This window comes from Penicillium psychrofluorescens (assembly GCF_964197705.1).
Source record: "Penicillium psychrofluorescens genome assembly, chromosome: 5".
Lineage (NCBI taxonomy): Eukaryota > Fungi > Ascomycota > Eurotiomycetes > Eurotiales > Aspergillaceae > Penicillium > Penicillium psychrofluorescens.
The window spans coordinates 1,469,530-1,482,150 of record NC_133443.1 but is presented as its reverse complement, the minus strand read 5'-3'; the positions used below and the strand labels follow the sequence as shown (position 1 = coordinate 1,482,150).

The following is a 12,621-nucleotide window of genomic DNA, read 5'->3' as shown; positions in this document are numbered from 1 at the left end:
TTCCAGCCTCCTTTTCTCTTCCTCTTGCTCTTCCTCTTTTCCTTTCTCCTCTATTCTTTTCCCATCCCCCGTCTTTTCTATCCCCTTATCTCCACACTGTCACCGCCCTCCTGACCGCCCCCGATCATTCCCGTCCATCACTCGTTATCGTGGGTCCAGGTCACACCCCCCAGCCCAGCTGCCGCCTGCGTCCCTTGGGTCCAGCTGCCCGCCCGCTTCAGCATCACATCATCCTCGACACCTATTAGAGCCAAGCTCGGCTCTCCCGGTTGCCTCCCCAATACTCCAGTTCCCTCCTAGTATACTTCAACCATCTATCTACTTTACAACAATATCATCCACTTTACACCGCCCTCTATCGCCCTCACCCCCTCACCCCCTCACCCCCAACTGTTTTGGTACCTGCCTATCATCCAGCTCCTGTCTGCGAGCTCCAGTGATCTGCCGCGACCTCGACATCAAAACACCTACCCGAGTCCGCCGGTCTCGTTCCCCGGCATCTGGCCCCTTCTAGCCCCCTCTCACCCTCGTTTGTCCAGCGGTTCCTCGACCTTCCTGGCTTCCCGGCTGCTGGCAGCGTCATCCATCGACTGGGCTCCCCTGATGGGCCTCCACCGATCGTCATCTCTGTTGCCGCCGTTGAGGTAGTTGTGGTCGACGGGGCGTGGTTGATTCTCAACTTCTCCCCAAGACTCAAAGTTAGGACCCAGAAGTTAGTGGCGTCGCCGCCCGATTACAAACATGGCATCTCAACACTCGCGGAAGTCACGCGAGTCGACTCGCCCCGAAATGTCGATCGGCCGCTATACACGGCTCGACGAGATCGGGCGAGGGAGCTTTGCTACCGTCTACCAGGGTGTGCATACGGTGAGTCACTTTCCCTTCCCCGCGTTTATTTGATGAGATGCTGATCAGGTCTTCGTTGTCTTGCTAGAAATCCCGCACCTACGTAGCCATCAAGTCAGTCAACCTATCAAAGCTCAACAAGAAGTTGAAGGACAACCTCTCCTCCGAGATCGATATCCTGAAGGGCCTCCATCATCCGCATATCGTGGCGCTCATCGACTGCCATGAGTCCACATCTCATATCCATCTGGTCATGGAGTACTGTGCTTTGGGGGACTTGTCACTCTTCATTAAACGACGAGAGACCCTCGCCAACCATCGATACACGCGGGACATGATTGCCAAATACCCGAATCCTCGCGGGGGAGCGCTGAATGAAGTTGTCGTGCGACACTTCCTAAAGCAACTTTCAAGTGCGCTGCATTTTCTCCGAGACCGCAACCTTATCCACCGAGACATCAAACCGCAAAACCTACTGCTCTGCCCGTCCCCTTCATCTTATCGGTCAGGTGTGGCCCAGGTGATTCCTTATAAGGGCAGTCACGATTCGTATGAACCCATAACCGGACTTGAGTCACTACCGATGCTCAAGATTGCGGACTTTGGGTTCGCTCGGTCCCTTCCGGCTACCTCGCTGGCAGAGACCCTTTGTGGCTCTCCACTTTACATGGCACCCGAGATCCTTCGGTATGAGAAATATGATGCCAAGGCAGACCTGTGGTCGGTTGGCACCGTGCTCTATGAGATGGTGGTCGGCCGGCCTCCCTTCCGTGCCACTAACCACGTGGAACTGCTCCGGAGGATCGAGAAAGGAGAGGACCGAATCCGATTTCCGGAAGACAATCCTGCTTCGGATGACATTAAGAAGCTGATACGCGGCCTTCTGAAGCGGAATCCAGTGGAACGCTTGAATTTCCCTGACTTCTTCAACAGCAATGTTATCAAAGATGGGATTCCTGGTCTGGTGCCAGATGACCTCCCACGGAGGCCCTCTGCCGATTTCGATGATGCCAGACCGACTCCGGTCGACGTGAACACGGCCAAGAACTCTCCATACGCCGAGGAACCGGAAGAGACGCCCACATCCCCTGCCAAGCGACCGCCATCGACGCGTCAGAAATCAGGGACGCCACCGACTGCTACGACTATGCGTCGATTTGGCAGTAGTGATCGGCCTCCCGCTGGTACCATCAAAGGACAGGAAACCACTCCACGTCGACCCGGTCCAGTCAGCCATGTTACTGCACCTGGTCGCCAGGAACTTGTGGGCCGTCAAGTTGCCACAGCTGCGATGGAGCGCCACAGATCTCAGAACACGTACACGGACACTACACGGACAGAAGAATCCTTAGATCCTGCCCAGACAGAACGAGAGCAGGCTGCCCAAGACGTGGCTTTTGAGCGAGACTACGTGGTTGTGGAGAAACGTGCTGTCGAAGTGAATGCATTTGCAGATGAGTTGGCACATAGCCCCCGTATCCAAGGCGGTTTTGGTCGCCCGGGACAGACCGGCACTGTATCTCGGCGCGCGACTACGCAGGGCCTCCCCACAACCACATCGGTCTCTCCGCATGCAAATGCTACCAAGGCCATCCAAGTTGTGTCGAATCGTGCCCGAGCAGATTCAACACATCAACGTCAACACTCTTACGAGCGACGGTATGGCCAGAGCCCCACGTCGGCCACATCGGCCATCTCGAAAGCACTCAACATGGCCAGTGGTCGCCTTTTCGGAATGGGGTTTTCTCCGCCACTGGCCATCACCAAAGGTGGCCGGTCACCCCCGCTGGCCTACAACCCATTCCCTGCCTATCCAGCTGCCCAGGCTAGCCTCATGATTATGGGCGACGGTGCGAAGACCAACGTGGCGGTCGACGAAGACTGCAAGTCAGTTCAAGTCATTGAAGAATGTGCTACGCGCAGCGATGTCGTCTATGGATTCGCCGAGGTGAAGTATAAGCAGCTCATTCCATTGGCACCTTCGGCGCCCTCCGACCCTTCTGCAAGACCCCCAGTCTCTGGTGCCGAGACCGATTCTATCGACCCCACTGACGACGGGTTGACTGCGGATGCCATTGTCACACTCTCCGAAGAGGCTTTGGTACTATACGTGAAGGCTCTGTCCCTGTTGGCCAAGTCCATGGACATTGCCGGTGCCTGGTGGTCGCGCAAGAATCGTGAAGAGACATATGGGGACTCCCCCTCGAACAGAGGAGAGATCAGTGCGCTCGCGGGAGCCCGCATTAACAATGTCGTGCAGTGGGTGCGGGCTCGGTTCAATGAGGTCTTGGAGAAGGCCGAGTTTGTACGCCTGAAACTGATCGAAGGGCAAAAGCGTTTGCCTTCGGAACACCCCAGCCATCCAGATAACCAGCCCATCGCCTCGAGTGCTGGCTCAAGCACTTCCATCGATGTGGTATTGAGCCCTGGCGTTACAGCCGAAAAGCTGATGTACGACCGTGCCTTGGAGATGAGTCGGGCTGCGGCAATCAATGAGCTGACTGGCGAGGATCTCGCCGGATGTGAGATTGCCTATGTCACCGCCATACGCATGCTAGAAGCTGTGCTAGAGGATGACGGGTCGCGAACTGACCGGCAAGAGGCCACATCGGCTGGGGAGAAGATCGTGCTGGACGATATGCAGGCGGAGGATCGGCAGGTGGTACTGAGGTGTAAGTTTTCTTGACATTCTGCAGTTGAGCGCAAGATACTGATGTGATGTTAATAGTGGTGTCGAGCATGCGCGGTCGCCTCGCCTCTCTCCGCAAGAAACTGGCATTGCTCTCCAAGCGAACCTCGGCGCCCACGCCGACGACGAGCAGCACAGCCCGGATTCCGTCCTCAAACTCGGTACCTGTTTCACTTGCGACCGGTGCCACGCCGCCTCGGTGAATGCCCAACTCTAGCGCCACGGGTATAGCCTATCTGATGATGCTTGCCCTCTACTATTATTGGTCTCTACTTGAGATACTAATCTGCTCATTTATATTCCCGTTGGTTCATTTTTGTCCAGCTATTCTGTGCCATATATCCCACTACATGAGGAGAGGGGAGTTTTTGTCTTTGTTTTTTGTTTGCGCGGGATTGATTTGGAACTGGCGTTTGACCTGGATTCATGGTATACAGAATGGCCCCTTTTTTCTTGGTTGCGTCGGAATCAGCAAGGTCAGGGCGTTTGGGGTGGTCCATGAGGATTGGAATTTTGTCAATTGCACCGACAATGCAGATACTGAGATTTATTCTTGTATATAGATAATGAGAGGAAACTTGATTTCTTCAGTCTGTCTTCAATCTGGGCCTGTCTTAGTAGCGACGATTGGCAGGTCTGGTCTAGAACCTCCATTGAATGTTATCAAGTTGGTGTCATGCCCTGTCATCGCCCGAGCACAACCGTGGAAGGCAATGATCTCTGTCCCAGTCTTCTATGGAAGCCCATTCATCATCCGCGTCTAAAGACGCAGACAGTCGTAGGCCCCTCAAACTTGCTGGTGCATAGTCTTGCAAGGAATGAGCCCCGAGGGGCTCAGCAGTCGTCTGCCATGAAGGAAGGGCATGGGCTGGGAAAGCTTGCGTGAGGTGAAAAGGAAAAAGGAAGGAGGAAGAATGAAATGTGGGTTTTCTGCTCCGACGGACTCCGCTCACCGCCTCCCATTTGGTCTTTTCTGCGTCTTTTCCCTATTGTTCTCCAACCCGTGAATCGGGCGCCTTACATTGTTGATTTTCCGTCGAATCCGAGTCCAATCCATTCGGGGAGATTCTTTCTGTCCCGTCCTTTCGTTTGTGTCCTCTCCCAAGGTCACGTGGAGTGGAATGCGCCGCCTTTCACCGCGGGCACTGCTGCAATCAGCAAGGCCACCGCTTCTGCCCGCCTCCAGACCACTACCACCGTCGCCCCTCCCCCTCTTTCCTTCCTTTCCTTCCCAGGCTGCAGCACTTGCGTCAACCTCATCTCGACTACCTCGTCCTCGCCGTTCCCCCCTCCGTTCTTCCATCTCCCAAACTCCCAAACGCTACTGTTCTTACCGCAGAATGTGTGGCTCTCGGCGCGGCGACGTGTCGGGTTCGACCAATGTCCAGGGCCGCGAGGTCCTGCCCACCAATGTCAAGCCTCTGCACTACGACTTGACTCTCGAGCCCAACTTTGACAAGTTCAACTATGAAGGAACGGTCGTTATTGAGTATGACGCCTCCCATGTTCGGCAAGAAAGAAGCTCTGACATAGCTGCAACCGCATAGTCTCCAGGTGAACGAGGATACGAATTTTGTTTCCCTCAACTCCAACGAAATCGAAATCCACAGCGCCGTTGTTTCCTCCAAGGGTGCGGTGGTCGATTCCAAGCCGGAAATTTCCTACAACGGAGATGTTCAGGTCGCTACGATCAAGTTCGGCAACGCCATTGCGGCCGGGTCCGATGCGCAGCTGAAATTGACCTTCACCGGCATCCTGAATGACAACATGGCGGGCTTTTACCGGTCGTCGTTCAAGGATAAGAACGGCGAGAAGAAGTATATTGCCTCAACCCAGATGGAGCCCACGGATGCCCGCAGAGCATTCCCGTGCTTTGACGAGCCTGCCCTCAAGGCCAAGTTCACCATTACCCTGATTGCCGACAAGAGCATGGCCTGTCTGAGTAACATGGACGTTGCCTCGGAGACCGAGGTCCAGGGTGGGAAGAAGGCTGTCAAGTTCAGCACCTCGCCGCTGATGTCGACCTATCTCGTTGCCTTCATTGTCGGACACCTCAACTACATTGAGAACAACAGCTTCCGTGTTCCTATCCGTGTCTACGCCACCCCGGATCAAGATATTGAGCACGGCCGCTTTTCGTTGGATCTTGCTGCCAAAACCCTGGCATTCTACGAAAAGGCCTTTGACAGCGAGTTCCCACTGCCGAAGATGGATATGGTTGCGGTGCCGGACTTTAGCGCCGGTGCAATGGAGAACTGGGGTCTGATCACCTACCGTATCGTTGATGTGCTGCTGGACGAGAAGGCCAGCAGTGCTTCGCGCAAGGAGCGTATCGCTGAAACTGTCCAGCATGAGCTAGCCCACCAGTGGTTCGGTAACCTCGTGACTATGGACTTCTGGGACGGTCTGTGGCTCAACGAGGGTTTCGCTACGTGGATGTCGTGGTACTCGTGCAATGTCTTCTACCCGGAGTGGAAGGTCTGGCAGAGCTATGTTATCGACAACTTGCAGGGTGCCCTCTCTCTAGACTCGCTGCGTAGCAGTCACCCGATTGAGGTCCCTGTCAAGCGAGCCGATGAGATCAACCAGATTTTTGATGCCATCTCCTACTCCAAGGGTTCCTCTGTCCTACGCATGATCTCCAAATACCTCGGAGAGGATGTTTTCTTGCAGGGAGTGCGAAACTACATCAAGAAGCATGCCTACGGTAACACCGAGACTGGTGACCTGTGGGCTGCGCTGGCTGATGCTAGCGGCAAACCCGTTAGGAAGGTTATGGAGATCTGGACTAAGAACGTTGGTTTCCCGGTCGTTAGTGTCACGGAGAACCCTGATGCGTCTTCTATCCACCTGAAGCAAAACCGGTTTTTGCGGACGGGCGACGTGCGTCCTGAGGAAGACACCACTCTCTACCCTGTGATGCTCGGCCTACGCACTCGATCGGGTCTCGATGAGGATACTATGCTGACAGAGCGTGAGCGTGAATTCAAGGTTCCTGACTTGGACTTCTTTAAGCTTAATGCTGATCACTCCGGCCTCTACCGCACCTCGTACACCCCCGAACGCCTCAAGCAGCTAGGCAAGGCGGCTAAGGACGGCCTACTGACTGTCGAAGACCGCGCCGGCATGATTGCGGACGCAGGTGCTTTAGCTACTTCTGGTTACCAGCACACCTCTGGTCTGCTGTCGCTGCTCCAAAGCCTAGACACCGAATCGGAGTTTGTGGTTTGGAACGAGATCTTGACTCGCATTGGCTCCCTACGCAGTGCCTGGCTCTTCGAGAGCCAGGAGACGAAGGATGCCCTTACGGCTTTCCAGCGCAAGCTGGTCAGCGCCAAGGCCCACGAGCTGGGCTGGGAGTTCTCCGACAAGGACGGCCACATCCTGCAGCAGTTCAAGGCCCTCATGTTCGGCTCTGCTGGTTCAGCCGAGGACCCGACCGTCGTCCAGGCAGCCAAGGACATGTTCGCCCGCTTCGCAGACGGCGACCTCTCCGCCATCCATCCCAACATCCGCGGCAGCGTCTTCACCATCGTGCTGAAGAACGGCAGCGCCAAGGAGTACGACGTCGTTCTCGACCGATTCCGCCACGCCGCTACCTCAGACGAGAAGACCACTGCCCTGCGCTGCCTCGGTGCCGCCGAGGACCCGGCCCTCATCAAGCGCACCCTCGACCTCGCCACTGGCGACGAGGTCAAGAACCAGGATATCTACATGCCCCTTGGCGGTCTGCGCAGCCACCCCGCTGGCATCGAGGCCCGCTGGACCTGGCTTAAGGAGAATTGGGACGGTATCTACAAGCGTCTGCCTCCGTCCCTCGGCATGCTGGGCATGGTTATCCAATTGTCTACGTCGAGTTTCTGCACCGAGGCACAGCTCAAGGACGTTCAGCAATTCTTCGATGCCAAGGATAGAAAGGTGGGTTTATTCCGTTTGGGTTTATTTTCGTGGTATCGTCTTGCTAACTTGGACTTTTTTGATTGCAGGGCTACGACCGTGCCGTTGAGCAAAGCTACGACGCTATCCGCGTTAAGGCCTCCTGGCTCCAGCGCGACCGCGATGATGTGGACCAGTGGTTGCGCGGGAACCGGTATCTTGGGAGCAAGCTGTGATTGATTGACTTCTTTGGGTCTTGCCAGTAGTTAGGTGATGGCGGGTTTGGGCTGGTTCGGTGCGGCGGTTACGTGTTTTTCTCTGTTACTCTATAGCTCGCCCCTCCATACTTAGCATAAATGGATCATCACACACAGTTCTGTGATATGAGATGCAAATTTGTAGCCTGCTGCATTGCATATAGGTGACTTGTAAATTGTTTTGTGCTGAGGCGGGTGCGGTCGATGTGACATCGAGTGATATATATTTTCCATAGACTCCCACTAGCTCCAGGGTTTATCAGGTACGATCGGGCTTCATTGCCTCTTCCCCTCATTTCCTACCGCGAAAAACAGCCATTCGAGTGATCGGGCTTCCGAAGTTCCAGTCGCAGAAGCCGCGGGTGAGACTCACCCGCATGCATGGACATGCCTACTTTAGCAGGTTGAGCGCGTGGCTATAGTGGAAAAGTGCGTAGATAATGCTATTGTCTCCACACGCCGCGAGTTTCCCCTGCCAAATCTGTACTGCCACGGCCGGGGGTCCCCCGATCTCCGTCACTGCGCGGGGGGCAAGGTTGCCGCTCAACGTCAGGTTTTCTGTGCCTGCGAGTCGTTCATCTTTAACCCTGTGTTTGCTTTTTCTGTTCCGAAGTCCACAAATAGAGATGAAGACACTACCATCCCATCTATACTCTTCCCCTCGAGATCAGCAGCCCGACGTGCTTGGATGAGCTCTGAATGACGCTGTCGCTTGAAAGTGGCTCTTCGGTAAGCTCCGATGGTCCTGACTTCTATATATCTATGCGTTCTTATCTCGACCTGCCCTCCCCCCCTTCTTATATACGTCCTGTTGCAGATTGATGCAGTCGCTTCTGCAATGTGAATTCTTAATCCATGTGTCGAATTCGACTGACTCGGGCTGTCTCTTAGTTTGTGTTGTGTTGTGAACAGCTCTCCCTAGTTGGTTCCCGGGCGTGTTACTTGAGATTCGCCACTCCAGCTCTGGACCTCCCATCACCCACGAAAGGCACTGGGGTCACCGTCTGCTTTTGAAATCCGAGTATTTAATTATCGCTACCGTCCATCATGGCGGACACGGACCCTCTGGCGGCTGGTCATGACGACTATTGCCGCGGCTACTCCGCCGACGTGGACACCATTCGGGAGCAGGAGTATCCATTGCTAAACGGTATGATGACCCTCCTGACTAGGCAGGAATTCCTATTGACTTTTCTTAACAGAAACCACCTATCTCGACCATGCCGGAACAACACTATATGCCAAGTCTCTCATCGAGTCCTACTCGCGTGACATGACATCCAATCTACTGGGCAACCCCCATTCCATATCTCTATCCTCACAGCTATCAACGCAGCGAACGGACGACATTCGACTCCGCATGCTCCGCTTCTTCAATGCCGACCCAGAAGAGTTCGACATGGTCTTCGTGGCGAACGCAACGGCAGCTGTCAAATTGGTCGCCGACTCGCTCCGGGACTCTGACCACGGCGGCTTCTGGTATGGCTACCATGTCGACGCCCATACCAGTATCGTGGGAGTACGTGAACTGGCCGACCTAGGCCACCAGTGCTTCCAGAGTGATGCAGATGTCGAGAAATGGATCTCGGAGCTGTCGGCTGATCAGACCAAGGCGCCTAAACTGTTCGCATACCCAGCCCAGTCGAACATGAATGGTCGACGCCTGCCTCTATGCTGGGGCAAGAAGGTTCGCGCTGCGGCCAACGACGGCCCAGGAAATGTATATACATTGCTTGATGCTGCCTCGCTCGTGTCGACCGCCCCGCTCGACTTGGGAACGGCTGCACCAGATTTCACAGCTCTCAGCTTCTACAAGATTTTTGGATTCCCCGACCTGGGCGCATTGATAGTTCGCAAAAGTGCGGCACGGGCATTCGAGCGCCGAAGGTTCTTCGGAGGCGGCACTGTCGACATGGTCATTGCATCGGGTGCGCAGTGGCATGCTAAAAAAGAAGCGTCCATCCATGAACGGCTCGAAGATGGCACGCTTCCTTTCCACAGCATCATTGCTTTGGACTCTGCGCTCAAGACCCATACGGAACTGTATGGTTCGATGACAAATATCTCGGCGCATACTGGATTCCTTGCGAAGCAGCTCAATGATCGACTTTGCTCACTGAGGCACTGCAATGACACGAAGGTGTGTCATGTGTACCAGCCCGCCTCGGCATATGGCGATCCTATCACCCAGGGCCCAATTATTGCCTTTAATATGCGGAACAGTCGCGGCGAGTGGATTGGCAAGACGGAGGTCGAGAAACTCGCCCTGGTGCAAAATATCCAAATACGTACGGGGACGGTCTGCAACCCTGGAGGAACCGCTTTGTGTCTTGGGTGGACTGGCCCTGAATTACGTCAAAATTATTCTTCAGGAGTGCGCTGTGGTGATAACAATGATGTCCTCAACGGCCGGCCAACAGGCATTCTGCGTGTCAGCCTGGGTGCAATGACCAGCATGAAGGATCTCGACTCGCTGATGGCCTTCATCGAAGAATTCTATGTGGAAAAAATACCTCCTCTTGTGACACTAGATCCTCCATTGGGCGGGAATGGTTTTCCGGCGTCTCACTTTTATGTTGAGAGCCTCATGGTGTACCCGATTAAGAGCTGTGGTGCATTCAAGATTCCAGACGGAAAACGCTGGGAAGTCAAAAAGGAGGGACTCGCATGGGATCGAGAATGGTGTCTTATCCACCAAGGCACCGGTGCTGCTTTGAGCCAGAAAAAATACCCGCGCATGGCGTTGGTCCGTCCGCACCTTGATCTCGACCGCGGCGTCCTTAGCATCACTTGTGGCACTATAGCTGCTGACCAAGTGAGCCTGGATATCTCTCTGGGTTGGGAAGATACAAGCCTCGTGTCAACGTCCATGTGCACGAGCTCCACCAAGAAATCGACCACGGTGTGCGGCGACCAAATACCTCTACATGCCTACTCTTCACCAGTAGTTTCAGCCTTTTTCTCAGACTTCCTCGGCGTCCCCTGCACGCTCGCAAGGTTCTCCTCACAAACCGCAAACCGGTACTCACGACCACCACGCATTCCCGCTTGGAGGAACCGATTCCGCAAATTCGTCATGCCCGGCTCCTTCCCACCGGACCTACCACCTCCAGTGCGCGACCAAGGCCCGCCACTCCAACTGGCGAATGAAATGCCCATCCTGGTCGTCTCACGATCCTCCGTCAACCGCCTCAACGAGACCATCAAGGCCAATACCCGGCACGGCGCAGGCGTCAGCAAGGCCGTTGCTGCAGACGTGTTCCGCGGCAACATCGTCGTCGCGGAACGGCTTGCTCAGCTTGGTGATACCGAGCAGCCTTATTCCGAGGACCACTGGTCCCAATTCCATATTGGGCCGGAGCAGCTTCGCTTTGATGCTCTTGGCGCATGCGAGCGCTGCCAGATGGTTTGTATCGATCAATTTACCGGCGTTCGTCGTAGCGAACCCTTGTCTACGCTTGCGAAGACGCGGAGTATCAATGGGAGAATCTCGTTTGGGCGGTATGCTGCGCTTTCGGAAGAGGAAATGGAGGCGTTTGAGTCTGAAGCACCGGACCGCCGGACGGTCATGGTGGGGGACTTGGTGGTGCCGACGTATGATGACCATTGAAGCCCTGGTCTATGATTGTATGTGTATTGGACACGATCTGCATTTTGTACCATCACGGCTGGTTAGATTTTTTTTGTTAGTACCAAGAGTCAGGATTATGGATTGGTAGTAATGCATATATTTGCACATATGAAAACGCCTGGTTTTCTCATTTTTTGCCATGTACATAGAGTGATGAGAAGGAGAATGCAGAACGGGGAGATGTGCCCCTGAGTTGTATAGTACAGATGAGAAACGATAGCCGAATAAAACGAAAACTCCCATGCCGAACCCCTTGAATGATTCATACAGCACTTTCGGCGCGCATAGTCCGGTCGAATCCGGAGACAATCGCAGCGAAACGGCGCGTTTGACCCGGAAGAAAAAGAGTACAAAGACCTCATTGGGGGTTTCCTGTTTACCGCTTGGGCCACTGCTTCCAGCCACGGCCATGTCCTCTCTGTAACACAAGTCAGCTCCGATCCAGCGTCATCAACAGGTATAATAATACTGACCTGCCTCCACAACCGAATCATCTCCGGCATCTCTGTCATTGCCTTCCGGCGCTCTTCCAATCTCGACTCCATTGTCCGCTCCCACTTGTGTCCCTTGACCTTTTGTCCAATACCCGTACCCTTGATGCGCAAGCCACGCTCTGCAAGCCGGGTTGCCTTGAACTCATTTGACTTGCGTCCAGGGGGCAACAATTCCTCCACCTTGTACTTGGCGGCCAATTTCACCAGGTCTGCTTGTTGTCGCAGACCAAATCGCGGTGGAATCCATTTCCCCGTCCGGTTGTCCTTCCGTGGCAGGAAAGGATTGGGTGCCTCTTTGCTGTTGTATAGGAGGGCCATGGAGGGAGAGTAGACAGTGGGGTCTGGCTTGTGGGTGCCCTTTGCATCACGATTTGGCGTGTATGGTGACGGAAGGGTTGTCTCGGCCGGGGCGTCGGTCTCTGGGGGGGTTGGACGCGGTGCGACAGCCGCGGAGTATATTTGCGGAGGGTAGCGAGCGAGGAAGTTGCGCAGGCGGATGGGGAGCGAGCCCACCAGAGACGACGGGGACGACATGGTGGAGGACAAGCAGGCGAAAGAAGCACGATGGAACAAGCAGCGACAAGAGCAAGCACAAGAGTAAAAGTTGGAGGCCGCGGCGCTAAACCGGTTGTGGCTCTGCTGCCTCAGGCACCAAGACTTCCCAAGCGCGGCCTTTTCTTCTTCTGGGCTTCAGCCCCAAATCCCCATTTCTTCCACTCACCCGCCATTCTTACCCCAACCTCTTTCTGTCTTCATTGTACGGTTTTTGTTTCCTGATATACCCGCTGCGCTGTAATATTCGACTGCGCGCGACTCTTGTACCCCTGC

At 54.8% G+C, this 12,621-nt stretch overlaps 4 protein-coding genes across 4 annotated transcripts; 3 read left to right on the top strand and 1 right to left on the bottom strand.

Annotated features, from left to right (window-relative positions):
* Positions 1-741: 741 nt before the first annotated feature.
* Positions 742-3,738, top strand: PFLUO_LOCUS7830 (Serine/threonine-protein kinase; the record flags this gene model as incomplete). Its single annotated transcript, XM_073785505.1, has 3 exons — positions 742-867; positions 935-3,518; positions 3,575-3,738. 3 exons carry the CDS (start codon positions 742-744, stop codon positions 3,736-3,738), a joined length of 2,874 nt encoding a protein of 957 aa, XP_073641854.1.
* Positions 3,739-4,875: 1,137 nt separating this feature from the next.
* Positions 4,876-7,647, top strand: PFLUO_LOCUS7829 (Aminopeptidase 2 mitochondrial; the record flags this gene model as incomplete). Its single annotated transcript, XM_073785504.1, has 3 exons — positions 4,876-5,024; positions 5,083-7,453; positions 7,522-7,647. The coding sequence occupies 3 exons, from the start codon at positions 4,876-4,878 to the stop codon at positions 7,645-7,647; spliced, it is 2,646 nt and encodes an 881-aa protein (XP_073641853.1).
* Positions 7,648-8,715: 1,068 nt separating this feature from the next.
* PFLUO_LOCUS7828 (uncharacterized protein) lies at positions 8,716-11,278 on the top strand (the record flags this gene model as incomplete). The annotated part of the gene is made up of 2 exons (XM_073785503.1): positions 8,716-8,818; positions 8,871-11,278. The coding sequence occupies 2 exons, from the start codon at positions 8,716-8,718 to the stop codon at positions 11,276-11,278; spliced, it is 2,511 nt and encodes an 836-aa protein (XP_073641852.1).
* A 397-nt stretch (positions 11,279-11,675) lies between these two features.
* Positions 11,676-12,327, bottom strand: PFLUO_LOCUS7827 (uncharacterized protein; the record flags this gene model as incomplete). Its single annotated transcript, XM_073785502.1, has 2 exons — positions 11,676-11,717; positions 11,773-12,327. The coding sequence occupies 2 exons, from the start codon at positions 12,325-12,327 to the stop codon at positions 11,676-11,678; spliced, it is 597 nt and encodes a 198-aa protein (XP_073641851.1).
* Between the last annotated feature and the right edge of the window lie 294 nt (positions 12,328-12,621).